At 41.3% G+C, this 27,520-nt stretch overlaps 1 protein-coding gene across 3 annotated transcripts; it reads left to right on the top strand.

Moving 5' to 3' along the window:
* The first annotated feature begins 153 nt into the window (after positions 1-153).
* On the top strand, positions 154-22,337 carry TSEN15 (tRNA splicing endonuclease subunit 15). 3 transcript variants are annotated; one of them, XR_004973303.1, is made up of 8 exons: positions 154-354; positions 3,540-3,621; positions 3,933-4,068; positions 12,311-12,452; positions 15,639-15,731; positions 16,314-16,451; positions 18,595-18,703; positions 18,787-22,337. XR_004973303.1 is itself a non-coding variant. In XM_036343565.1 (5 exons), exons 1-5 carry the CDS (start codon positions 208-210, stop codon positions 15,660-15,662), a joined length of 531 nt encoding a protein of 176 aa, XP_036199458.1. In that variant the 5' UTR covers positions 154-207; the 3' UTR covers positions 15,663-15,877. The 3 variants fall into 3 exon arrangements, 2 of the variants coding, with proteins under 2 accessions (XP_036199458.1, XP_036199459.1); XM_036343565.1 differs by lacking the exons at positions 16,314-16,451; positions 18,595-18,703; positions 18,787-22,337 and having other exon boundaries at positions 15,639-15,877; XM_036343566.1 differs by lacking the exons at positions 16,314-16,451; positions 18,595-18,703; positions 18,787-22,337 and having other exon boundaries at positions 159-354; positions 12,962-15,877.
* The last annotated feature ends 5,183 nt before the right edge of the window (positions 22,338-27,520 follow it).

Raw genomic sequence — 27,520 nt, 5'->3', positions numbered from 1 at the left:
GCGAATAAACGCAGAGCAGAACTAGAGAGCCTCCGCGCAGGTCCAGCTCCCTTCGTGAGAAGGCGGGGCTGATCTAACTTTGCTCCTAGTGTGGAGCCCTCCCGCGGGGAGGCGGCGGGCGGCGGGGAGGCGGAACCCTCGTGCGCGCGTCCCTGCTTCCGGCCGGGCGCGGGCGCGGCGCACAGCTTGCGCGCACCACTGCCCGGCATGGAAGAGCGCGGCGACTCCGAGCCCTCCCCGGGCTGCAGCGGCCAGGCCCCGGCCGGCGCTCGCGGCGAAGGCGGTGGCGACGGTGGCGGTGGCGGCGCCCATCCATGGGCTCCGGAGGACGCCTGGATGGGCACCCACCCAAAGGTCAGGAGGCGCGAAAGGAGCGGGGCGCCGGTCCAGGCCCCCAGCCCAGGCGGAACCCCCAGGCCGCGCTCCCCTCCGAACCCTCCGCCCCTGCCGGGCCGGATCGCTGAGTCCACGCACGACCCTCCGGGAAGGGGACCCGTGTGCACACGGCCAACCGCAGCAGTTTTGTTTTCGTTTGTTTCAATGAGTTGAACTCTGAACTCTTGCCCTGACACTAACCCCCACCCCTACCCCCCTTCGCCGTTCTAAGCCCGAGGTGTAGACAAACCCGGCCCCTCCCACGCCGGACGCCAACACTCGCGGCGCCACTGGAGAGGGTCTCACTTAACCTCACACGAGCCACGCGGGCGGCGGGTAAGACCCGGGAGCCGGTCATGGCAAAGGTGTAGGCACCAAGTCTATTTTGCCGCAGCGCACATTCCTAAATGTCTCGAGTTTCTTGGAAAGTTGAATAGGTTCTTCCTTAAAGCGTAACTGCTCACTTCGTGGTTGTATTTCTCAGTATAGCGGTAAGGAGGAGAAAGGTAATTCCTTGCTTGCTTCTGCTTGGCAAATTGCTGCCTTGTGCCAGTCATGTCCCAAGCAGTGAGTAAACGGGGAATGGAGTTGGGGGGGTGGGGGGAGGGGGTGGGGTGGGGGGAGGGCGGTAGGCATCTCAGGGACTGGTCTAGTCACTGGTAGAATTGCAGTCTTCTGCTGAGTTGTAATCTCTCTATATCAGTGGTTCTCAACCTTCCTAATGCCGGGACCCTTTAATACAGTTCCTCATGTTGTGGTGACCCCCAACCATAAAATTATTTTCGTTGCTACTTCATAACTGTAATGTTGCTGCTGTTATGAATTGTCATGTAAATATCTGATATGCAGGATGTATTTTCATTGTTACAAATTGAACATCATTAAAGCATAGTGATTCATCACAAAAACAATATGTAATTATATATGTTTTCCAATGGTCTTAGGCAACCCCTGTGAAAGGGTCATTCGACCCCCAAAGGGGTCGCGACCCCCGGGTTGAGAACCGCTGCTCTATATAAAAGCCTAAGATGCAAAGTGTCCCCTCTGGAGTTCGTCAGATGGCGAGTTCAATTACTTGCTATGACGTGCGCTGACCACCAGGGGGCGACGTGTAAGGAAGGAAGGCCCCAGCCGGCAGCCCCTAGGGACCCTATATCCGTGCACGAATTTCGTGCCCTGGGCCCCTAGTATTTCATAAGTAACCATCTAAAAACAGTCAAGAGCCTGGCCCCTGTGGCTCAGTGGTTGAGTGTTGACCTATGAACCAGGAGGACATGGTTCCATTCCCAGTCAAGGCACATGCCTGGGTTTGGGGCTCGATCCCCAGTGTGGGCCTTGCAAGAGGCAGCCCATCAATGATTCTCTGATCATTGATGTTTCTCTCTCTCCCTCTCCCTTCCTTTCTGAAATCAATAAAAAAATATATTTTTAAAACATTAAAATAAAAACAGCCAAGAAAAGAAAATTTTTGAAGATAAAAGTCTGAAGCGTTAACCTCTTCTCATTTTATCTTGCTTAGTTTTATCCTGCTGCTCTGTCCCCTTATTCCCCTTCAAGATGAGAAAAAGAAGCACTAACATGGAGATGTTATTCAGTGCCATAAAAGGAAACACCGTGACAGGGAGAGGCAGCACAGTGGTTAGGAGCATGAACTCAAAGACACATCGCCTGAGTTTGAATCCTGGTTCTGTCATCAGCTTTGTGATTTGGGGCAAATTGTTTAATCTCATGGCACTTAGGTTTTCTCATCTGTAAAATGGGGGTAATAAGGGTACTTATAGGATTAAATCAGTTACTATTTGGAAAGTACTTGACATGGAGTAAGCAAGCACTATGTGAGAATTTAAGAAGTGAAGCGCCGGTAACAAGTTTTAAAAACCTCCTCTAGTTTGGTGGTGCTACTCAGTTTTTATACTTGCAGATTTTTTTCTCTTTGAAGTTAATGGCTGTATAGGCCCTAGCCTTCACCATCAAATCTTCCCTTTCGATTTTTCCTCTTAAGGGTCTAATTGATTTTTTTTTTTAAAGAAAGAAAAGATATTGGGTGTTTGATTTTTCTCCTTCTGCCTTTTTATTATTCAATTTTAAAATTACTTGGGTCCATCTAGTAACATGGTATCAGATTTCTTGTCCTCAAACACTACATTCATCATACCCTCATGCTTAGAAGTCTTCAGTGTTTCTTTATGGGTAAAATTCAAACTTTTAGCTTGGCCGTGCAGTCCTTGCAACCTGGTCCCCAATTGCTTTTTCAGTGCTATGTTCAAGCACGTTTAAGGTTTGAGGAGGAGAACTAGTAACACCCCTGTTCTCCTGTACCTGTACACCTACGATGAGGCCAAAGGGAGAAGGTGATATCAGATATGCACCCGTGCAGGTCTGCTAATCCCTCACTTTTGCATTAGTCTTGCTTCCCCACCTAGTCACTGACGTAACTGGACTACCTCAGGCTTCCCCTGCAGGAGTAGACCCCTGAAGAATGTTCCCACAGTGCTGACCAGTAAGTCTGAAAGCAGCAGCAGCTTGCTTGGTCCTTTCTTTAAAATCTAGCATTTTAAATAACTCGCTGCTCTTGAGTGAGAAGGAGAGAGAGGCCAGGAGTGGTATTCTACTAGACTTCTTCCACGTGCACATAAGAGACCAGGAGAATAGAGGCCCCCGCTACATGCCCCAACACAACTCTTATTGAAAAATGTCTGCTCCTGGCAGATAGGTTTCTTTGTAGGCCCTTGAATATGTGTGGCTCATTCCCAGCTCTGTGTGATTAGTTAGACTGTTGCGCTGCCTTCTCAGTTTGGTCAAATCATGCATGTCCTTCAGGGCCCAACTTGTATCTCCCCTCTATCATAAAACACTCACCAACCAATTCACCGGAGGGTAGCTCCTCTGACCGGTGGTGTCACGGTTCTTTAATTCCACTCACTTGGTTTTTAACCACTTTCTGTCATGTGTTGTTATTTCCCTAACAGTTGCACTGTGCTTACCCTAATAATTGCAGGTTTTTTAGAGGCAGGATCAGGTCTTACATTGCCTTATAACTCCCACTATACCTAGAATTGAGTTTGATGCTTTCTACATATTTAATAAATAGTTGTTGCTGTTTGTGAAATAAAATATTAAGAGATTCTTCCTTCTCTGTTTAACAATTACATTTTGATTTTCAGTATTTAGAAATGATGGAATTAGATATAGGAGATGCTACTCAAGTTTATATAGCATTCTTGGTTTACCTGGACCTCATGGAGAGTAAGTTTTTGTTTATATTGCTTTATTATTGGGGCCATGGTGGAGGGTTGGGGAGTTGGGTTTGGATATAAAATTACTGACATTATAATAAGCCATTGTTTATGTATTTGCTGTTCTCCATCCATTTTATAATTTCTTCATTTATAGTGGGAATTGCTGGGTAAAAACATAAGTAAAAGAGAAGATAAATAAAAATGTAAAGAGAAGATAGCGTTATAACTGATATTTGCTCAGCTGAATATTAAGTAGAAGTTTAGAATTTTTATCTTTGGTTTTTGATAAACATTATCCATTTAATGATGCTCTTTCAGGTAAAAGTTGGCATGAGGTAAACTGTGTGGGATTGCCGGACCTCCAGCTCATCTGCCTGGTTGGTACTGAGATAGAAGGAGAAGGGCTACAGACTGTGGTGCCTACATCCATCAATGCTTCCCTCAGCCATAACAGGTGGGCAGGTGATTTTGCTCTTTGTTTAAGAGGTTAGTTCATCACATCGTACACTTTTTTTTAAAATATATTTTATTGATTTTTTACAGCGAGGAAGGGAGAGGGATAGAGAGTTAGAAACATCGATCAGCTGCCTCCTGCACAACCCCCACTGGGGATATGCCCGCAACTAAGGTGCATGCCCTTGACTGGAATCGAACCCAGGACCCTTCGGTCCGCAGGCCGACGCTCTATCCACTGAACCAAACTGGTCAGAGCACATTGTACACTTTAAACTTACACATTGTTGTATGTCAGTTTCATCTCAGTTTAATAAAGCATGGTGGAATGTGAGTGGATGACGATGATATGTAACAGGGAATATTAAATTATATTAAAAATAACATGCCAACTTTGATACTTCATTGTTATACACTGCACAACTAGTCTGAGCACACTAGTTGTAAATTGCTATCCTAGACTATCCTGCTTAGCTGTCTGAGTATAGTGGGAATTTTTAATGTTCTTTATTCCTCAAAAACTTTAAATACCATTTTTATGACTAGGGAATCTGGGTGATATACAAAGCCTGAGAGCCAGAGGAGTTGGCATTTTGCTGGAGGTGTAATCCATGTTATTTACAGAGGGCATATAGCATATAAGGCATAAAAGCTGTCCCCTTTATTAAAGTCTCAACTTTGTAAAGCTGGACTAAACTCTATCATTTACATAGTTAACTACAACTTAGTCATAAAATAGTTCCCCAGTCATCACAGTACATAATCTCACTGCATCCTTTAAAACCACTTCAGTAGCTATTTTGACTATTGAGAGACAGAATAACATATATATATTTGCATTGGCTTATTATTTCCATTATTTATTTTATGGTGTATGTGTATTTGCCAACTCCTTAAAAGGTAGCAATTCTAGGTAACATTTGATGTCATATCTGTCTAAATTTCTAAGCTCTCCTACACAGTTTTTGTAACCATTTCCGACTTAGTTTTCCAACCTTTGGACCTAGTGATCTTATTTACATAGTTTTGTTAAGAGTGCAGACAGATTCCATTACAGAGAGAATCTGCAGTACAGTGGCAGTGAGTGAATGCACTCTGAGCAGAAGTGGTTTGTGACTGGTATTTTCTTATACATGATATATGTTCATAGTTAAAACACGTTGGCATATTTTCAAAGTTTCAGAAGGTCTTTCAAGTACTGTAAAAATTGGTGTGAAGTAAAATGAGTGGGATTACCAGATCCCCAGCTCATCTGCCTTGTCAGTACTGAGATAGGAGAAGGGTTATGAATTCTGGTACCTATACCCATCAGTGCTCCCCTTGTGAAAATATTGATTGAATACTAATTGCTGATCTCTAGGAGGAAAACAGAATTGGTAAAGTACCCATATCTGATTATCTAGTGGGAAAATTGTGCTGATGGAGTATGAGGTTGTTTTTGTTTCTCAAAGGACAGGACACATCTTTTTCTCTCATCTAAAACTACTACTTAGCCCGGCCAGTGTGGCTCAGTGGTTGAGTGTCGACCTATGAACTAGGAAGCCACAGTTCAACAGTTCCATTCCTGGTTGGGGCACATGCCTGGGTTGCAGGCTCAATTCCCAGTAGGGGGCATGCAGGAGGCAGCTAATTGATGATTCGCTCTCATTGATGTTTCTATCTTTCCTTCTCCCTTTCTCTCTAAAATCAATAAAATATATTTTTTAAAAATAAAAATACTACTGAATGCTAATGTAAAATAATTTTTAGCTTACATTTTAAAATACTATATTAGGTTATATATTTGGATTATATATGCATATGGAAAGTACTCTATAGATTGTTTGTTACTAAAGTGAATGTGAGAATCATGTAGCACTTTTGTTAAATCACTGTAGAGGTTATGAATACTCTGATTTCCCCAGACCCAGCAATGGTATAAAAATCATATTCATAATTTCATAGAGGTCAGAGAGATCTGCTAAAGATGATCTGTTTAAAGATGAGGTAATTAGAGGAATCCTAAGGAAAGCCAGGGCCTTTTTCAGTGCTGAGATAGCAAATGAAGCCACATTACTGACAGAGGGCTTGATGAGCTTCTTCTGGACCACTTTGCCACTGATATTTGTTGAAAAGTGTGTTACAACAAAGTTAGGATAATAGAATTTCAGGTTTCTGTAATAATATTAATATTGTGGATAGTTATAAATGGGAAATATCTTAAGTAACTTACACAATGACTGATATCAAATAATGAAAAAAATGTTTTGGTTTTTCACTACTTTTATCCTGATAGAATCTATATTGTCTCCCAATTTCAATGCCAATTCAGTTTCTTCGGTAAAATATGAGATGCTGAAAACTAAAACCACAGTAGCTGTATTTTAAGCTTATCTATGTTTGTACATAAGTTAATTTTTAAAAAGCCGAATGAAGCCCTAGCCAGTTTGTAACAGTGGATAGAGCATTGGCCTGAGGACTGAAGGGTCCCGGGTTTGATTCCGGTCAAGGGCACATGCCTGGGTTGCAGGCTCGATTCCTAATTGGGGTGTGCAGGAGGCAGCCAGTCAGTGATTCTCATCATTGATGTTTGTCTCTCTCTCCCTCTCCCTCTCTGAAATCAATAAAAATTAAAAAAAAGCCAAGTGAAGTGTTTTGTAAATTACAAAATCCAGAGACAGTTAATATATTGTTTTTGAAATGATCTGTAAATCAATCTCTCTCTCTCTCTCTCTCTCTCTCTCTCTCTCTGCTTAGTAATATCAATGAATCATTCATCCTGTTAAAACTGACTGGATTATAAAGGGCTCTTTCACCCTAGTGCCAGCAAAGGATAATGGATAGCTTATGCAAGGGTGGAGCCTCTCCAGTGACCACTTTATCCTCCAACCCCACAAATTAGTGGCATTTCTCTTGATTTGTGGTGATAAATGGGTACCCTCAGCCATTTTATCTGAGAGAAAACTTTCCCAAATGTACTGTTTCTTAGCATCTTCCTATTTGAATATTAGTCTAGAAATTTAGAAAAAGGCTCCAATATGCCATATACCAAATTGGTCATCTGCTAATTCAGCAGCTATTAGGCTAAGAGTCTAGGAACTTTTGTCATTTGGTTTGGTAAGGACTCTTGGCCATAGTAATGCCACTACGTGGCCCTCCTTTATAACACTTACCACATTTATTGCTCCTTGATATAGATTTGGTTTTCTTTGTTTACTGTTTTCCTTTCCCTTTTAGAAAATAACCTCCACGAAAGCAGGAATTTTGTTCTGCTCATTGCTTTTTCCTCGGTGCATAGCCTAGTATCTGGTACTTGGTATTAAATCAATGTTTGTTGAATGACTGAATGAGCTCCCTTAGACTACTAAGTTCCTGCAGTGGAGATTTGCTAAATAAAATCTTAAAGAACATAGAATATGCTTAAGTAACCTTCCAAGAGTTTCTAAAAATTAGAATGTCTGAAAAATCCATTTGCTTTCAGATTTGGCACCACTTTCCACACTTTATACTGTAACTATAATACGCATCTCAGGATAGAAAACAATCACAATGCCTCCTAACCTTTTAGTGAAACTCTTTTTCATCGTGTCCACCCCCCTACCTTTAATCCCTTCTTTTTCCTTAGTGTCCTGGGAAAAGGACTTATTAATGGTGGAGTGAAGGGTTACTAGAACTGAGTTCCTTCTTTAGAACATTTAAAAAAATTTAACTGACATATAGCATATTAGTTGCTGGTGTAAAATAGTAAGTCATTGTTTGTATACATTGCAAAATGATCAACACAATAAGCCTAGTTAACATCATCACCTTACATAATTACAAAAAAAAGGGTTTTTTGTGATAAGAACTTTTAATACTCACTTAGCAACTTTCAATTATGTAATATAGTATTAACTATATTTAGAACTTTTTAAAAGATGTTCTTAATTATGAGATTTAATCCTGAAATGCTAATATATATATATATATATATATACACACACACACACATACACACACATACATACACACAGTATATGTGTGTGTGTGTGTGTGTGTGTGTGTGTGTGTGTGTGTATAATTGTTTAAAGTATTGCATATGTCTCCTTTTTCCCCCATTGACCCCTCCCCAGCCACTCCCACCCCCCAGGACAATGCTACAATATTCTTGAAGGATACTCTGTTATTTCCATGTAATTGAAAAATATGTCCAGTCTCCAAAAGTATGTTCTTTATTACAGATTCATTTAATGGACATTACTTTATGTGAGGCCTAAAGTTTAATAGCTAGTAAAATGATTTCTGTCATTTGACTTCCCTGCGTACCTGATGTGTGTCCTCATATTACCTCTGTTGGAAATCTGTTACTGGTGAACCCCAATTCTGGCAGCTTCTTTTAATAGTCACAGCATTTTTTCTCTTACCCTCCACAAACACACACAAAAACTTGCAGTTTATATTAACAGAATGGCCCCCCACTGGGGTGGATAGTCACACAGACACTTAATTGTTCAGTAACCCTGCCACCTTGGGATTTTAGCCACCTTGCTTTTTTTACCAGGCAGTCCTTGGTATGATTCCCAAGGAGGTGGTCTCTTATTCTTGAACTTTTCTTCAGGATTGAGCCTGTGGATGAATACAGCTTCTTGGGCACTTTGGGCACTAATTTAAATTTGCATTGTATTCTAGAGTTGGATTGTGGAGTGTCGTTCTAAAATATCATAATGAGACAGATTAAGCAGTTAATGCCTTTAATTGATGAGGCTACAACATGTGCCAGTTTGGTCACATTGAAGAGGACAGAAGAAGATATCGCTTTCTGTGGGTTGAAATTAATAATTTTAACCCATGATGCATTCTGTTTCAACATTTGAAGTTAAAAGTAATAAGTAATGTTGCCTTCAACTCTCTGTCCTCTGTGTAAATCTCTGGAGCTTACTTAGTCTCTATTGGAGGATCTTACAGAAAGATGAATGCTAAGATTTCTGGAAGGCATTTACTTTAGTCTGGAGGAAGGGCAGTAGCCAAATGGTGTTGCCTGTCTGTTTGCCTCAGACTTGTTTTCACGTTAACTTTAGTACACTTTGGGATCACTCTGTTTACAGTATGCTGAGCTCCCCTCTGAACAGTTATGAGAACATCATAACTGTTATTGTTTGCAACAGTTATGAGAACATCATAACTGTTGCAAGCATCAAATTCTGTTACTGTTGTCAAACTGCAGCAGGAAGGCCGGGGAGGGTTGCGGGGCAGGAGGTAGGGGGGTAAGAGATCAACTAAAGGACTTGTATGCATGCATAGAAGCATAACCAGTGGACATAAGACATTGGGGGATAGGGGAGGCTAAGGGACTGTCTAGGGCGGGGGGATAAAATGGACACATATGTAATACCCTTTGTAATACTTTAAGCAATAAAAAAAAAAAAAATTGAAAAAAAAAAAAAAAAAAAAAAAAAAAAAAAAAAAAAATTCTGTTACTGTTGAACAACAATTATAATTATTATTGACTGTTCTATTTCTTCAGGTGGAGTTTTCCCTTGAGATATAATTAACTCAAAAATATGAAATTCTCATTATATAAGTTATGTTTTTCATATGTGGATTTCTATAAAATATGAACTATAAGCAATTTTGTTATCCAAATTATTATTTTAGATTTGTGTGGTGAAACGTCTTTACAATACTTTTTAAAGAACTGAGCTTTTAAAAAATGTGCCTAAGAGGAAACTTCATTCTATGGTTTCTAAATTATGATTTCAAACTGTAATTTCCTTCTTCCTCCTCATACAACCAAACAGGATAAACAGCTCAGAGATGGGAACTTCCACTTCATTTTTAACAGTGATTCCCCTCAGCTCTGAAGACAAACCAGGCTTTACAACTCTGAGCTAATTTTCAGATGTTAGGGTTTCCCCCCTGGGTGTTCTGAGTAAGTCAGAAAATGTTTTGCTGTTTATAATCAAAGAACTATGAAAACAAATATGAATGAGATGGAAATTTCTATTCTAAATTTCAATATATGGGCTAGAATTTCCACACAGTTTACCTTACAAAACACATACACACATATTCTGATTTAAGTATCATATCTTGAGAAACAGAAGATATGTAACAGTTTTCTTAATAGGTTTTTTCCCTTCCATCTGTGTCCCATCCTCGTCATACTCTGCCAGTTAGGGATGTTTAAAGAAACTTATTTTTAACTTGTGTGTACTGCAGTGTCTTAAGACTGTCATTTTCCATCAGTGCTAAGTGTTGAGGTTGCTAGTTAATATCTATGGTTGCTTCATCTGAGTATCTCTAAAGAAAAATTCTGATATGAAGTGGAATCTAATTGATGTTCATGTAATTTAACATAGGTAGAAATTATTTTTTAAGGAGGGTGTGGATAAAAACATTATGCACCAATTTTCAAGGTAGCAAAGCTGGTATAGGTACCATATAGTAATACTTGTACTTGCTGACTACTTGACAGTTTGCAATGCCTTTTCATGTATGCCACCTCAATAGTCCTATGTGTAGATGTACAGGTATATTGTCTTCATGTTACAGCACCATTTCTTAAAAAGCTTTGGCCTTCAAAATGAGTACAGCCCAGTGAGAAACAGGCACTGAGATGTATACATACAAAGTCGTGATTACAGTAAGGTAGGGCTACCCAGTGTGCCTCTGTAGGATAAGACATGTAACTTTGCCTTGAGGTTGGGGAAAGGTGACAGGAAAGACTCGAGAGAAGATGATGCTTTGCTTTGTTGACTCGTGGAAAGGAATTAAAATTTTGCCAGGTAGACATATTTTATTTATCTAGTGAGTTATGCTTGGTAACTGGAGTGTTACTATATTGCTGATTTACCTCTCTCAGGGCCATTTTAGAAAAGGTTTGAATATGAGGAAACAAACTTAGAAACTCATCTTCTCATCTCACTTCATGCCTTTGTAAACTTAAATGATAGGTAGCAGGTAAGCAGCCTTTTGTGACTGATGTTCTAACAAACCAGTTAGAACTGCAGCTTTTCCAGAAGTTTACTGCTATTTTAAATCACTTAAAATGTCCAGTCATTACTACAGATTTTTTAAAAAAGCATTATAATTATTATAGTAAGACTATTTCAAAGCAGAAACTTTTCTTTTAAGATTTTTTTTATAGTTTCAATAGCTAATAGGTTGGGGGAAGAGTGACCATAAGAATTTTTACTTACGGATGGGAAGTAGAAATTAAGGGGACAAATTACACTTTTACTAAATACAGTACAGTATTTAGCATGTTAATATGCTAGTAAATATTTTTCCAATCTCTGGAGACTTGGTTAGCTTAGTGAAAAAGCAACTGATCACTTTTTATTTGCCTTTTAAAGAAGCACCTTTGGAGGTTACCTTTACTGAATTGTTGAACATGGGCTTTTTTGAGTAGATAATAAGGATTTTCAGTTGGTGATAAACAAAAGGTAATAGTGCTTTGAATACCTAAATATCAGATTTATTATCAGATAAATTATTTTCCACAGTAAGCAAACTGAAATAAGTTATAACATTGATTGCTTGATATATAATGTTACCCCAAAAGTTTTATTTCTCTCTCTATTTTTCTCTTGGCTTTTATGAAGTATCAGAACACATATTGAGAACCATAAAAATATCTATATTCAGATCTAATAATTCCCATACTTGGAAAGACCCAACAAATATTTAAAAAGAAACAACTATCTTCAGAAAGATGATCTTCACAGCTCATTTTTATTAGCACCTTCACCCCACAAAACCTGGAAGAACTTTATACCAATAAGGGAATGATTGGGCAGATTACGAGTCAATAAAATATTACATAGCCATTTAAAAATAGTAATTATGAACACAATGAGGGAAATATTTATTATAGTCTGTTTTTTTTTAAAAAAAATAAGCCTCAATACAAAATTATTTCACTCTTAAGAGGAAAATTGGATGATGAACACTCATGATCCTTAGTCAGTTCAGATGCACTAAACACTCACTATTGGAGTCCTGTTCGGTAGGTTCCTAAATATAGTTTGACTTTCAGGTCTGATGATCAGGAGAGATGGGCGAATGAAAAAGAGAAGGATTGAAAGTCGGGATAGCCCTTCCCTGCAGGATTTTCTGTGTGAGAAGACAACTTTCAATGTTTGTATTTGAGCCTTCAGACATTTCCCAAGTCAGCATTATAGATATAATGTGATGATTGCCTGCCTCTTGCCCAAGATTTTACAGTATTTGATCTTATTAATGAGTGACAGTGAATCCTAAATGCATTGTGGCTTGCCTTTCAGGATAAGGGAGATCTTGAAGGCATCTCGAAAATTGCAAGGTGATCCAGATTTGCCGATGTCTTTTACTTTGGCCATAGTGGAGTCCGATTCCACAATAGTCTATTATAAACTTACTGATGGATTTATGCTGCCAGACCCTCAGGTCAGTTTTGAGGCAACTAATGGTAAACAGTGAAAAAAGAAAAATTATGACATAATTTTAATTGTGAATCAAGCCTTTCACAGAACTACCTCTTTCTCTGCAGTATGAAAATTCATGAAAAATAATGGCTTTATTTTCATTCCTGCTATATTTTGTTCATAGTGACATGTTCTTGGTTTTCGTAAGAATGATTTCCTTTTTCTATAGAGAATTTAATGGTTTCCCAGAGTACTTCATGAAGTTATAGTGCATTTTATTATTTGACAAGTAACTGAGGTGGAAAGTAAAGCCTAATGATAGCTTTAACCAAAAGAACACTTCTTTATGATATGTTAAATTGGTGGACATTTTGACAGGAATAGTTTAATAAAATAAATGTGTTACCTGTGATGTCTTCACATACTTGTTGGCATAATTAGAATTATTACATTAGATATCTTTCTAGTTTTGCTTTTAAATTACGTTATTGGGGCAAAGGACCATCCTGATCTTTGTTTTTTATGTTGCAGAATATTTCCCTTAGAAGATGACACCTATACTTCCCGGTGCTTACTTATTCATACAAGATTGGACTTGAGACCCCTCAACCTGCTTACTCTTTTATCTCAGAGACAGTCAGGGTTGACTTAGCTGGTCCCATTCCATAAGTATTTTTCTAAAGTAGAAAACTTTCCCAGATAGAGAATTTTTTGTTATTGTTCAAAAATATGGGGTAGTTGCTCTGAAACTTTCTTATCTGAGACAGTTTAATTACATTTGTATACAAGTTTATGCCTAGGGTGTTGTAAGTGTTCTCCTCCACTCATAGCTGCCTCATCGTTCACTGCTGTTACTGCCAGCTCATCGTCGAGACTGCCTCCCTTTCCCTAACTCAGCCCTCTCAGTCCTTTGGCCACTACCTAGCTTGGAATACCTTTCATACACACCTTGATAGCTGGAGAGTTTACTTTAGTTTGCTTTTTAATCCTAATAGAAAGTAAAACATTTCTGTAATTGTTTTTAATGTTGCGATTACTGTTACATTCCTCTTTGGTTTACTTTAAATCAAAACTATAAATAAGCTCATCCAGAGTGTGACCTTGCATGTTTAGATAAATAAGGACCAGAGAAGTGCTACCCACATGAGCACTGAGCCTTCCTTTCCCTTCTTATTACCACAACCCTATGTCATAGTAGACTGTTACAAGAGAAATAGTGGGGGACAGGGTCCGCCTTAAAAACATCTTTATGAAGTAGACCCATTTATTCCACTTTTGTTATAATATATTGCAAACAAGTTGCCTAAAGTATAAAAATTATATGCACAAAGATGTTCTAAATTGCATTACTTGTAATTGCCCAAATTATAAACCACTTAAAAGTTTAGGGCAGTGGTTAATAAACTTTTCCGGTAAAGAGCCAGGAAGTAAATAATTTAGGCTTTACAGTCCATGTAGTCTCTGTCACAGCTTCTCAACTCTGTAGTTTGTAGCACAAAAATAACAATAGACAATAGGTAAACAAATGAGCATGGATGACTGTGTTCTAATAAAACTTTATTTACAAATGCAAGACCATAGTTTGCCATATATATATATATATACATATATAATATGTATATATATATCCCCCCAATGAATGGTACATTATGTGCTCATTAAAAATTAGTAAAGAATATAATGAACATGAGAAAATATTAAATAAAAAAGCAAGATATAAAAGTGCATGAATGGGTATGATCATGGCTATAAATAACACACCCAGAATATAGTAAAAAGATGACAAAATAAATTACTAGCTGTAGTTATAATAGAATGACAGGGTAGTCAAAGGATGAGTTGGTCTTCAGTATTTCTTTGTGTTATTTTTATAATAAAAATGTTTCTAAAAAGTATCTTGAGATTTATATTAGTTATCTATCATTGCATAACAAACTTAAAATGGCACCCATTTAAGATCTCAGAGTTGGTCCTTTATAAGGGTGCAGTCAAGGTGTGGCAGGGCTGTAGTCTCATCTGAGGCTTGGAGGGGGAAGAGTCTGTTCCCTGCTCGTTAGTAGCAGCTTTTAGTTCCCTGCTGGCTGTTGGACTGAGGGTCTCAGTTCCTAGTGGGCTGTTGGCAAGAGGCTGCTCATTTCTGCCACGTGGGCCTTGCCTGCACAACTGGTTGGTTCCTCAATGCCAGCAAGGAGATTCTCAGCAAGACAGACCTCCTCATCTTAAATGACATAATCCTCTCACCTTTGCCGTAAGTTGGGTGGTTAGAATCAAGTCATGGCTGATTACTCTAGAAAACCAAAAATAACAAGAATGGAAAATGGCAAAAGTAGGAATATTACAAAAATGATATAAAAGCATCATTCCTGGTCTGTCGTAGTTCCTCTTTGAGGACATTTGAATTTCATGTGTTTTTTATTTTTATTTTTATTGACAGTGTTGCAGATGTCTCCCATTTCCCCCTGACTTTACCCTCTCAAGAAGCCCCAGGCCTTCCCCACACTGTTGTCTGTGTCCATGGGTTATACATATATGCAAATATGTTCTTTGGTTAATCTCTTGGTGGAAGGTCTTGGCAACTCTTTTAGATTCCCCCTGCTCCTCCAGAAAGTCTGAAGATGTACCAGTTCAGAACAATGTGTGTTTCTGAAGCTCTAGTTGTCAATTTTCAGATCTAAGAATTCTCAAACAGTAATGATTAATTCTTAGGGTTTCTCACACTTCATTCCTTTTTAAAATATATATATATTTCTTTATTGATTTCAGAGAGAAAGGGAGGAGAGAGAGATAGAAACATCAATGATGAGAGAGAATCATTGATCAGCTGCCTCCTGCTTGCCTCTCACTGGGGATCGAGGCCGCAACCCAGGCATGTGCCCTTGGCCGGAATCGAACCTGGGACCCTTCAGTCCACAGGCTGACGCTTTATCCACTTAGCCAAGCCGGCGAGGGCCCACTTCATTCCTTTTGAGGCTTTTCATCATAGTGCTAGGAAAATGGTGCATTTTCAGAAAGAAATGTAAAGCTTAGTGTTAGATTTGTGTGTCCTGTCTGATGCCCAGTGGTTCCCCGGAATACTACAAGACAGAAGTGTCCTTCAGGTTGACCGTGAAAGCTTTTTTGCAGAAATTGTTAAAACTGGATGTCCGGGAATGTTTACCCTGTTTCAGAATGTTCCCAGTGTACTTGACCAAAGTTGTTCTGTCCACAGCCAGCCAGATACCCGCTAATGTGAATAAAGGTCCAGAACAGTTTGGAAAGGAGACAACCCAGCTGTATCTGTCTCATTTTAGTGGACAACTAGGTAAAGCGCCTTTTTGTGTATGATCAAGGAATTTTGTAATTGCATTTACATTCATGTCTTCTTTTAAACACCTGTGTATTCCACCACCTTCCACAGTAACTGGCATAGCTACTAAGCTCTTAATAAATATTTGGTGACTGAATGAATGCTGCTGGTAGACTTGTTGGATTGTATAGTGGCTTATTTTTTACCTCAAGGCAAAAGTAAAATCCATTTGGACACCAGAGGGCACTGCTAAATAAGCACAAAGTTGTCAGACTCTAGGAGCTGATCCGCTTGAGAAATGGTGCTCTTAAAAGTTTATTTTCAGCCTGTGGGAAATAGCATAAATAAAAATACAAATGAGTTTTATGTGCTTCCACCCCCTTTTTCTTTCTGGCGTGCCTCTAAAATTACACTCAATTGTCATTGAGTTTGTGACTTGATTCACGCTTTCTCAAAATGCAGCTCTGTCTAAAAATAAAGGTTGTTTGGGGCAGGGGTGGGTGGGGTGGGTATTTTTTCTAGATTATGGCTTTGTTCATATCCATATGAAATGATTCATTTCATTTCTCTTCCTTGCACATGTCAAATTTATCAAAGAAATTTCAGGCTCAGGTTACATAGCCAGAGACTCCCATCCTGAAACACTTGCTGAACTGGCTGCTTACCACTGGTGAAAGACGCAAATTGCTGCTGGAATACACATGCACTGTTCCATAGGAGGGCAGCCCTCTCCAGGTGGGTTCAGGAAGTGGGGAAAGGGGGTACCTCAGCTTCTCTGTCCTTGTCTGGTCAGGGCACCCTCTACTGAGACCGCTCATTGGAACATTGGGTGATGTGGGTCCAGTGAGTCCAGATTAATGTAGTTTTCGCTCCCGGCCTAAACACTATGGATCTCTTGTGAGAAACATGAGGGCAGTGAGTGGCACTCCGTAATTCTAAGGTATAATTAGGAAAAAATAGGAAACTCCAACCAATTCGTGTAATCTGTATTTTTAAAACCGAAACAGCTTTATACTTTAATATGCCCAGGACCAAAGGACTTCACCCAAACTGCATGGTATTTCATCTTCTTTTTCTGAGCCTTTCTGCTCTGAACTCCTCTCTGAGGTCATTTTTTCCATTGCAGCCCCAGCAGGAGGCCTTTTGCTACCACAGCACAGTGGCTCCTGCCAAAGTTTATATTCCATACAGAAGCTCTTTATCTATTTGCTGCGTTTTCTCCTTGACTGTTTACATGTGCAGAATAATGTCATAGCCTCTGAACAATGAACAGTACAATTTCCCCTTCCCTCAGACCAATAGCTGTTCTGTTCCTTCCCACCCGTCTCCCGCAGCCTAAGCCTCTAAAGATCTTTGAATAAGAACTGCTTGTGCTCAGTAAGGAAAGAGGTTGGGAAAATCACATGACTTATTGCATGGATGTGCTTTAAAAATGGTGCATTTTCCAGATGATTCTGGAAAGCTTCCCCCAAACCATTTTAACCAAAATCAAGATTGGCTTTTTAGGTTTCAGGGTATTGAGTGGAGGTAATATTAGGAAGTTTGTAATTAAAGTTCACTTCATTTATTTATCTTTATATCAATTGGGCTTCTTCTGTGTGCTTAGATGACTGGTAAGTGCTGGGGATACAAAGATTACTGGGATGTGACCTCTGCCCTCAAGAGACTCAGGTAGCCAATGACAACTCTCAGCCAAAATCCAAAACTATGTCAGGGTGAGTGAGGCATACCTGTCATGTGGTCTGTGAAGTTTATACAGTTTACTTAACCATGAAGGGGTTCAATTTTTGGCATATTAAATACTTTTCAAACAATTGTTATATGTGTATTATTTGTCCCAGAGGACTGAACTTTGAATAGGACCCGAAGAAATATTATGCAATGCGCCTCTCACGGACTTACTATCTAGCTAGCGTGGAGAAAATCTATGTATACGAGACAACTGGAGAGCATTCTAAGGCAGTATTCTATATAAATGCTAAAGTATAGTTCCGTAGCACTTTATTCACTACCAAGTGCTTCGCTCTATTTTGATTCTCACAAAAGAGCTGATGCTATTTGTCCTTATTAACTTATTTTCACCACTTAATAGATGGAGAAATTAGGGTACCGGGTGGTTAAGCAGTGGCTTCGTGTAGTAGCGAGGGAGTAGGTAATGAGGACTAGAAGCAGTTCTGTCACCTAGTCCGCTGTGCTTTCCAGAATACCATGCTGCCTTTTTCCTGTATGGTGCACAGAAATATATTAATGTGTGTCAAAGAGACTTTGGAAACAAAAGCATAACTCTGTTTAGTGCTGGAGGGAGTTAGGATGTGATTTAGGGGTTAATTGTATTATTCTCTTATACTCTTGAACAAATGTATCAAATTGTCAAGCTGTCTGTAGGTAATCTGAAAACCATATTCATAAGCAATATACTTTCAAAGTTTTATTACAAAGAATAAATACATTAATGTCCATGCTCTTATGTAGGGAAACCTAAAGCAATATTTAATATTAAATGAGAAAGAGCTCAGAAAGGTTTTCTGCTTGTTAAAGCTAAACTCTGTGCTGGCACAAAGAGTAGACTTGGAACTTTTAAATGATTTCACCCTGAGCGAGGAAGGGTCTAAATACCTAAATACCCCCCCCCCCCCCCCCCCGCCCCAGATCTGCTTGCTATTGCTTGAAATCTTACCGTAATTCTTACTCATGAAGCTTTGATCCAAATTAATGATAAGCATTTTTGTAGCATCCCATGGGCAAGACACAATGCTAATATTTGGGGGAAACATAAGCCCAAATATTTTATTAATAGATTCAACAGATAAAAATTAGTTAAGTTGTTATAAGATTTTCTAAATGTTTATTCTCAATCTCTATACCTGCCTCATTGCAGACTGGTGATGTTTTGTGGATTGACATTTGTGTGTAGACCACACTTTGAGTAGCATGTATTAGAGTTCAGATGACATGTGCTGAGAACCTGCACTCCAACAGTAGCCCAGGTATGTTAGTCAGTATGAGCGAGATCTGATGCAGTAACCACCCGTGAATTAGTTTAACAGATATTTATTTCTTGCTCACATAGACTTGGAGTCCTTATTCTGGGAATCAGGTCAACAGAGCCTCCACCTTCTGGAATGTTGGTTCCAGTGTCAGGAAGAAGAAAGGACTGTAGTGTCTGCAATAAAATGCTTCCAGCAGAAGCAGCATATGGCACCCCTGCCCACATTTTGTTGGCCAAAGCAAGTCACATGGCCGGCCATGATCAACTTCCGGAAGGAGAGGATGTGAATTCTACCATGTTCCTGGACAAGTAGGAGGAATAGTCAGAGAACAGCATTTCCAGGTAATGGAAAGGAGAGGAGAGACAGCACGGAGGCAGATTTAACAACTGATTAGCTGTGGGAATAGAGGAGTTAAAGCTCAACCTATATTGAGTCACTTTAAGTTTCATATTGCAATGGGAAGATAGTGAGAGGATGTTGCAAGAAGGACAGCGCTAAACCACCAAGGTGGGAAAAGGGCCAACCTAGGAGCTAGGAGGAGAGGAGAGTTTGGAAGACAAACTTTCCCCGACTTTTCTGCTTAGACTATGGGTTAGCATCTCAGAAGGAAAATCTTTTATGAGTCAAGAGCGTAGGACCACTGTAGACCTCCCTCCCCTCCCTCTTCTGATGCATCTGGGCTGTACGCAGAGTATGTTGTCCTAGTCTTAACTTCCTAAGAATGGGGAAAAGAAAGCATTTGTGCCTACCGTGTAGGGGATTTGGTTGGGTCCTGCGAGAATCTTTTGAAACAAGCTGTTAAAACATGGACTCTCGGGTGGTGCTGGATTTGTGAGGAACCTGGGGTGGATAACTATCTAGTCGGATCATGACCTGGAGTATTTGTAGACCTAGGGGCACTTGCTACATTAACATGGTTGGGGGGCAGACATCAGCCCATGCTGGCATTGGCTGACTTGAGCGTCCTCCTGCAGTGCCCGTGTTCCACACAAGTCACCACCATGTCCTCCTAATCCCCGGCCAAGTGCTCCTTCAGATCTGAATCTCTCGGCTATTCCACTTGGGACGTGGAAGATTCTTGGTTCTGTGCCTCAACTCAACAGGCGTGTGAGGGAACTTTAAGGCTGTCTCAGGTCCTCTCCATCTCGATTTGCTTTCCCTGTTGTCACCACAAAAGGCTGTGTGGGTGACTGTCAGAGACTTTATCTGAGCCTGGAGGCAGCAGTGGGAGTTTGGGCATGGGTGCTGGCCACAAAAACCCACACGTGAATGAGGGGGATCCCCCAATTTCCTGTTGTCTCCTCTGCTCCAGAAACTCGGACGGGGTCAGGGCAAAGGGAAGGGAACTGGGCCTCTGCTCGGTGACCCATGCAAGGGCCTAATTTTTCCATGTTTGCTCTCACCTGTCCCTGCCAGGTTTCTCCCTCTAGTTTTATCTTAGGGCTAGAAACAAATCTATGACCATTTCTGATCGAATTTCTTCCAAACATACTGTTTTTGCCAACATTTCAGGTTTTGAAATTCAAAAGGCAAGAATTTGCCTCTTTTGCTCTATAGTATAATCCCATGCCCAGGCACTGTGCCAGGAAGCCTGTATGGGAAAAGGTTCTCAGGTAACAAGAATTACTGAGGGGAAAACATAGCAGTTCACATATCAAAATATTTTCCGACTACATTCACAAACATGTTAATTATCATTAATGTGCATATTTCTCTCATAAGAATTTTTTTAGGCATATCAGGCGGCATCCGACCTATTGGTGATATAGTACTTGGCCCAGAGTAAGAGCTCCATAGTATTTTATTTGATTGCATTTAAATGTCCACAGGTGGACTACTTTTCGCCCAGTGCTCTCTCTGCCACTATAAGATCAGGGCAAGGATCAGCTGTCCTTGTTCTATCAACCGTGTAGCAAAGGAGGAGCTGTGTTTCTTGGGCAGTGAGAGAGCTTACCCCATGATAAATGCTTCTTTGAACATGCTTATGCTGTGAAATCCATGAGGGCTTCACTTCTGTAAAGGGAGGAGAGGACCTGTGCTCTCCTCATCCTTCAATGACCTGAAGATTTTGCGATGCCCCAGACCTTAAAACACTGTGTGTTTGCCGACATTGCTTATTTTTTATTACCTCATATTTTTTTAGTAGTCATTCTTTAGGCAAGGAATGAGAATTTGCAGCTTCTAATTGTTTCCTGGCATGAACCTAGTACCTTTTTAGCTTGTTTGTTTTTTTCTTCTTCTTCTGGCTGCACAGAACATTTCTCTAAATATAGAATGGTGCTTGCTATGGACAAGGCTGGAATAAGATAAAATTTTCTTTTCAATCAATTCCCATGCATCTTCTAGTGAGCACTAGGTACTGTTCTTTTCTCAGAGTGGCAAGAGTGGGCAGCAGAAGGGAGTGATATGGAGTGGTGGAGCTTTCTAAAGCAGAAGTCCATCACTGCAAAGCCCTCTGAGGAGACAGCGAGGCCAAGGTGGCCGATGCTTTGGGGCTGGCTCTCCTGTGACCTCAGGTGAGCCACACGGTAATGGGGTGATGGGCAGCAGCACATACCTGCCCTTTGGAGGCAGGGCAGGTAGCAAAAGGGGTGCAGGCTTCAACAGCCCTGATTGGATCTCCTGCTGTGCCACACAGTTAAGGGTGACCTTGGATAAGTTGTTTAACCTCATCTACAAAATGGGTGGTACTAATAAAACCTGGCTCTTAGAGCCCTCATGCGGGTTAAACGAGATGAATATGTATAAATTATTTGGCAAACTTTCAAGAAATGGTAGCTATTATTTTTTGTAGCTGATATTTTATAGCATTAATGTTTCAAATATGACCATATTTTTAGTTTTGTTTCTGCGGGAAGTTATTTATGTAAATTCATTTATAATATTAACCAAAAGCAGCTCTCACATACCTTGTGAATCAGATACAAATCTTTATTACCTTCATTTATTCTGGTGGGAGGGTTTTATTATTAGAGGCAGTGCCGGCTAATGGTTAGAGCAGGGGCTTTGGCACTATAGTCTTTTGGGCTCAAATCTTGATGTGTGATCTTGAGCAAGTTAATTAACTTCTCTGAGACACAATCCTTTGTCTGCAATTCCAAAATAAGACTACGCCACTTAGTCTTCCTATTTGGTACTGAAATACTGGACTCCCCGGACTCTGATGGGGGTTTTGCAATACATGCTACATGTACGCTGTTTATTAAATCTGAATTATGAATTTTAAAACTCATCTGGCTCCAAGGGTTTTGGTACAGAATATGTGATACACCCTCATAGGATTATCTTGAGTTACATCAACTTCATGTAAGCCTTTTGGAACCTTATTAGCTATTATTGTCATCCTTGGAACAATCCTTTGAGGCAGCAATTATGATCCCGATTTACAGATGAAGAAAATCAAGCACAGAGAAGTGAAATTGCCACATAGTTCATATGTGGTAGAGCTGGAATCCAAGTAGGAATTTCTGACTCAAAGCCTATGCATTCTACTGAAACAGATTAATTTCTAGGGCCCTGTACATGCTCACCCCCAATTAAGATTCCACTTAGAGAGGTTAGGGTATATAGTTAAACACCATCAGCGAGGGCTGCTCCCTTTGGACATCTCTACAGGCAGCCCTGCTCTGGTGTGGGCTCCCCACCCTCTTTCTTTTATATATATTGATTTCAGGGAAGAAGGGAGAGGGTGAGGGAGAGAAAGACATCAGTGATGAGAGAGAATCATTGATCGATCAGCAGTCTCCCACATGCCCCGTACTGGGAATTGAGCCTGCAATACAGGCGTATGACCTCCTGATTCATAGGTCGATGCTCAACCACTGAGCCACACTGGCCGCACAGAGGAAGTGCTGGTAAGGCTTCCCATGGGGGATTGCCAACCACATGGCATGAAGAGAAAGCCTGCACACTGTCTGGTTGCACACCTCTGCCCATGTCCTCGATGGCCATCCTGTAGTGCAAGTAGTCGACTTGTGAGTCATAGTCATTTGCCATTTGGTGATGGGGAAGGGACAGAGGGAAGGGAGGCAGCCAGTGATAGGTGTGTTGTCATGCCATTTTTCCACAGTGAGTGGCTGTAACTCCATGGGGAAGCATGAGGTTACGTGTGAAACCTATGCCACGGAATGATGCCACCAAGGGAGGAGGGACTGGGGTATTTATGATACATCTCTGGAGAGTCATTGGTTGAGAGCCACTCCCAGGGATGTCCTTGGCAGGCAATCAGAAGCAGCATGACCTTCCTGTTCTGAAAAGTGAGGTCTACAGAAATGAGCGAAGCATTGACACACGCCCTTTAGCACAGCTCCGACAGCAGCAGGAACACCCTTATTTGTGAAAAGCCCAGGATGGATGACGTCTCGCTGTCCGTGAGTTTCATGTCCACTGACAGACCCGCCTACCCTCAAAAACCCCCCACTGTACTGCTTGCCGTGGTGTCAGAAATATGTGGCATAAGTCACTAGTCTCCAGAGGCCATCAACAAAATGTCAGTACATTGCCCTGAGAAGCAAGGAATGAGCTATGAGTCTTGCCTCAAGGGACTGGGACTTGGAACAAAGATGCTTTAATGGAAGAAATATCAAGAAAGTTCTGGACAGGGGTGAGGGTAAGAGAAGAATAACAAGGTTGGAGGTGGACATGAAGGAGACGGCCTCTGAGGAGTGTGGCAGGGACCCAAAGGACCATTTTTCTCTTTCCCAATGTGATCCAGACCAAAGGCCGGGGGAGGAAGAAGGAAGACTTCCCTCCCTGCTGCTGAGACTGTGAGCTCCTGGAAGACAGCGATCACGTTGTCTGTCTCTCTATCCTCAGAGCTCAGCACAGTGACCAGTGACTCCTCTGACTGAGCAGAACTTCCATGAATTCAGTGCTCTGCTCTCTTTTTCACCTGCCAATCCTTCCACTTTTCTGTTAGCAACCCCACATTCATACCAAGACGCTCTCCGTAGCTTCACTTCTAGAAACAAGCAATACCACCAACACCTTATTTATTGGCAGTGAGACTTTGGGCAAATTACTGAACCTTCAGTTTACTCAGTGAATAAAAGTTGAGAAGGCCCTTGACTTCCTGAGCTTGTAGTGAGGACTTCGTGGGGTTACTATGAACTGAATTGTGCCTACCACAAATTTATATGTCCAAGTTCTAACCCCACAGTGTGACTGAATTTGGAGTTAAAACCTATAAGGAGGCCATCAAGTGAAAATGAGGTCTTAGGGTGGAGCCTTAATCTGATGGAACTGGTGTCTTTATAAGAGAGGAAGAGACACCAGAGGTCTCTCTCCTCATGTGCACACAGGAAAGGCCATGTAAGGACATGGTGAGAAGGTGGCCATCCACAAGCCAGGAAGAGAATCCTCACCAAACCCCAGATTTTCTGGCATCTAGGTCTCAGACTTCCAGCCTCCAGAACGGTGAGAAAATAAATGTCTGTTGTCAAGCCCCCAGGCTGAGGGTTTTCTGAGAGCCCTAGCAGCCCAGTACAGAGCTAATTCCCAGAGGACTTTGCTACAGCACCATGACACAAGGCAGAGGGTTATTACGTGTAGCTATTGCCTATATTACTACTTCTAATAAAATGGCTACCTTTCCAGGAGAGAAAGAGAATTCTGGGAATCCTGATACTAACCAGTCGGCAAATCTATGCTAAGCTTCTCATGAGAAATCGGGAATGTCAGAAAGACAGCAAACTGCACTCCCTGAAACTTTCCAGTCCTATTTCTGTATAAAAGGCATAACGATGGTGTCACGTAATGTGACTGCATCTTTCCTCTGAGGAATTAACTTGCTATGCCAACCACTCGTTCATCAGGCAAATGTTTGCATCATGAGGATGAGCTAAGAGAACATCTTAGTCAGCCAGATGCCCGAGGCCAGGACTGTGTACAGAGGGGCACTAATAAAATATGATCATCTTATTTGTTCCATCCTCTCTGTAGTGTAGGCTCTGCCGTCTGAAAGCAGGCCAGGCTGGTAGATTTTAGGAATTGCAGGGTTGAGTTTACAGTACAAGAGATTTTACTTCAGGTTGGCCTTGACTAATGGCTGTTCCATCTCTTTTTTTTTTGGGGGGGGGGGGGGGGCGGGCATTGGGGGCGTGGTTCAAGACTTTTTAAGCTTCTCTTTTTTTTGTCCAGTTACATTTCTTTTACTTTATTTTGTTTAAGGTATTACAAATAGTAGTACATATGTCTCCTTTATATTTTCCCCATTGACCTCTCCCCCCACCTCCCCTACCCTCCAGCACTTGCCCTCATTCCCCGCCCCCTCCCCCCCTCCCCCCCCCCCCCCCCCCCCCGCCCGTGCCTTGCGTCTATTGGTTGTGCTTATATGCATGCATACAAGTCCTTCAGTTGATCTCTTACTCCCACCCCCACCCCCCCATCATGAGCACATCAGGGAAAGGTCCTCCAAAAACTCTATTCTGGTTTCATAATGTTGTACATATTCCTCAGGACACCTCCATCAGGCCTCTCCTAGTGGACTTTTGGGCTGCAGACCTCCAACGGACAAATGGGAAAGGAGGCAGAAGAGACCAGTTCCGTTTGGCTTCATTTTCAATCCAAATAAATGCATTAGAGTTGGTACTAAAATCTCTTTGGAAAAACAGAACCATCTGTGATCATTGGTCAGAGTTCTAAATGGTGTAGAAAGAGGAAAAAAATGTGCTGACTCCTGACCAATGGAAAGGGGGTTGCATTGGTTTAATTGCAACCAGTTGAAGGGGTTGTTGTTGTTTTGTTGTCTGTTTCTTTTTCCTCAAAATTTTCTTTAAATCTGTGTTGTTCACCTGTCCCCAGAGACTACATAAGGCACAGTTGAAATTTCTGTTGTCCTTTCCTGTTACTTCCTCCCTACCGTTCCTGGCTTCATAGGGCAGGGTGGTGTAGACTGTAGGATCCCTTGCCCATTATTCCTCTGTCACAGTTGGATGAAGTGCTCAAATATGAATCATTAAGCCCACTTCTTTTTGTATCTCCCAGTTGCTAACTGTTTGTTCTCAGATTCAATGTTGATTTAATGTATTCATTAAATCCAAACATTTACTCAACGCTCACCATGTGCCAGGCCCCCTTGAAGGCACTGGGGATGCTAAAGCAAAGCAGACACAGATCCTGCCTTCAAAGAGCTGCAGTTTAGTGTGCGGGCAAAGAAATAGTTACTAACACATGGTCACAGGACAGAGCATAGAGAAAGGCTTTGAAGAGAGTACAAAGGGATGTGGAGGTGACTTTCCAGGAGGGAAGAAAAAGAGAAGCATTAGTGGGTAGGCAGATGTAATGGGGGGAAAAGAAGTAGCCAGTCAGAGAGTCAATCTTTTTTTTTTTTTTTAATATATTTTATTGATTTTTTACAGCGAGGAAGGGATAGGGATAGAGAGTTAGAAACATCGATGAGAGAGGAACATCGATCAGCTGCCTCCTGCACAGCCCCCACTGGGGATATGCCCGCAACCAAGGTACATGCCCTTGATTGTAATAGAACCCGGGACCCTTTAGTCCGCAGGCTGACGCTCTGTCCACTGAGCCAAACCGGTCAGGGTGAGAGTCAGTCTTTTTGATGTACCCACCTGCTGAAAGCAGCTGGTGATGTTGGTGCAGACTGCAGACAACTTTAGCTCGGGCACCAAGAAGTAGCCTCAGTAGGTGAAAGACTGAATGGAAAAGCCATTCTCACCTTGTGCTGCACTCTGCAGTCATTTGTTACAGAATGGAATGAAGAAAGGAAGGTCACGGGGCCCCAGAAGGCGCTAGAGGACCATCAGGAAGCCTCACAAGCCCTTTGAGAACCATGTCCCTCAAAGCGCATTTTTAATGAGAAAAGTCTTTCTAGTATAAAACCAGATTCAATTGAGACTCAAAAGGTAGTGCTTGTGTCACATTTTCCACAGAAATTCATTCTCACCCAAGGCAAAACACATCTCCACTGGGACCCTGAGCCATGGAGAGCTTGTGTGCTATCTGGGGAATAGACCATGTTCTTTGAATGTTAACAGAGTAGCCCAAAGACTGCCTTTGATTGGAACCAGATGCTATGAATTGGAATTTTTAATTCCATTGTTATCCCTAAGGCAAACTGGGCCTTGTGGGAAGTCTCACTAATCCCCGATGAGTTGGCTCAGCCATAGTTCACATAGGCTTCAGTTTATGAGGACCTCTGTATGCATTCATTCACAGGGTGTGGGGCTTTGTTTGTTTGCTTTGTTTTAACATGGTTCTTTGTAAAGCATTAGGATCAGCTTCCTAAGGCGGTAGGACTTATCAAGGAATCCATCTGTTTTCTAGAGAAGTAGATTAACTCTAGTTGCCTCGGTCAAAGAGTCCCATTCATAGGGGACAACTGCCTAGCTCAGCACCTTGGGTCCTGTTGAAAGCACCAGAGGACTCTCATAGTTGGGATGTAACAGATTTCCCCATGCCTGGACCAGGGCAGCAGCATCACCAATGGGCAGATGGAGCCATCTGCCTTCCTTGGTGGTATCTGTTTAATCAACTTTGGAGGTAGCTATCATGCCACCACCTAACAAAAGTGCTTCATATCCAATAGTAATACCCCAGAAAGATGGTCACCTTGATAGAAAAATATGATAAAAGAGCACCAGAATCTTTATTTCTGCAATCAAGAAGTCCCACACAGACTTGGTATTTATCTATGGCAATATGTTGAGGGGCACTTAACTCGGCTCTTTATAAGAAAGGCAGGAAGCTTAGTTGAGAATTACTGACACCCACACACAGAGTTAAGAGAAGACAGTGGTCTGATGTCGACCTTAGGTTCTCATTCTCTGGATTCCACTGATCCTCATCTTAGCC

This window comes from Myotis myotis, unplaced genomic scaffold (genome assembly GCF_014108235.1).
Source record: "Myotis myotis isolate mMyoMyo1 unplaced genomic scaffold, mMyoMyo1.p scaffold_m19_p_18, whole genome shotgun sequence".
NCBI classification, from domain to species: Eukaryota; Metazoa; Chordata; class Mammalia; order Chiroptera; family Vespertilionidae; genus Myotis; species Myotis myotis.
Note: the sequence above shows the minus strand (reverse complement) of the source record. Positions and strands in the feature narration are given on the sequence as shown.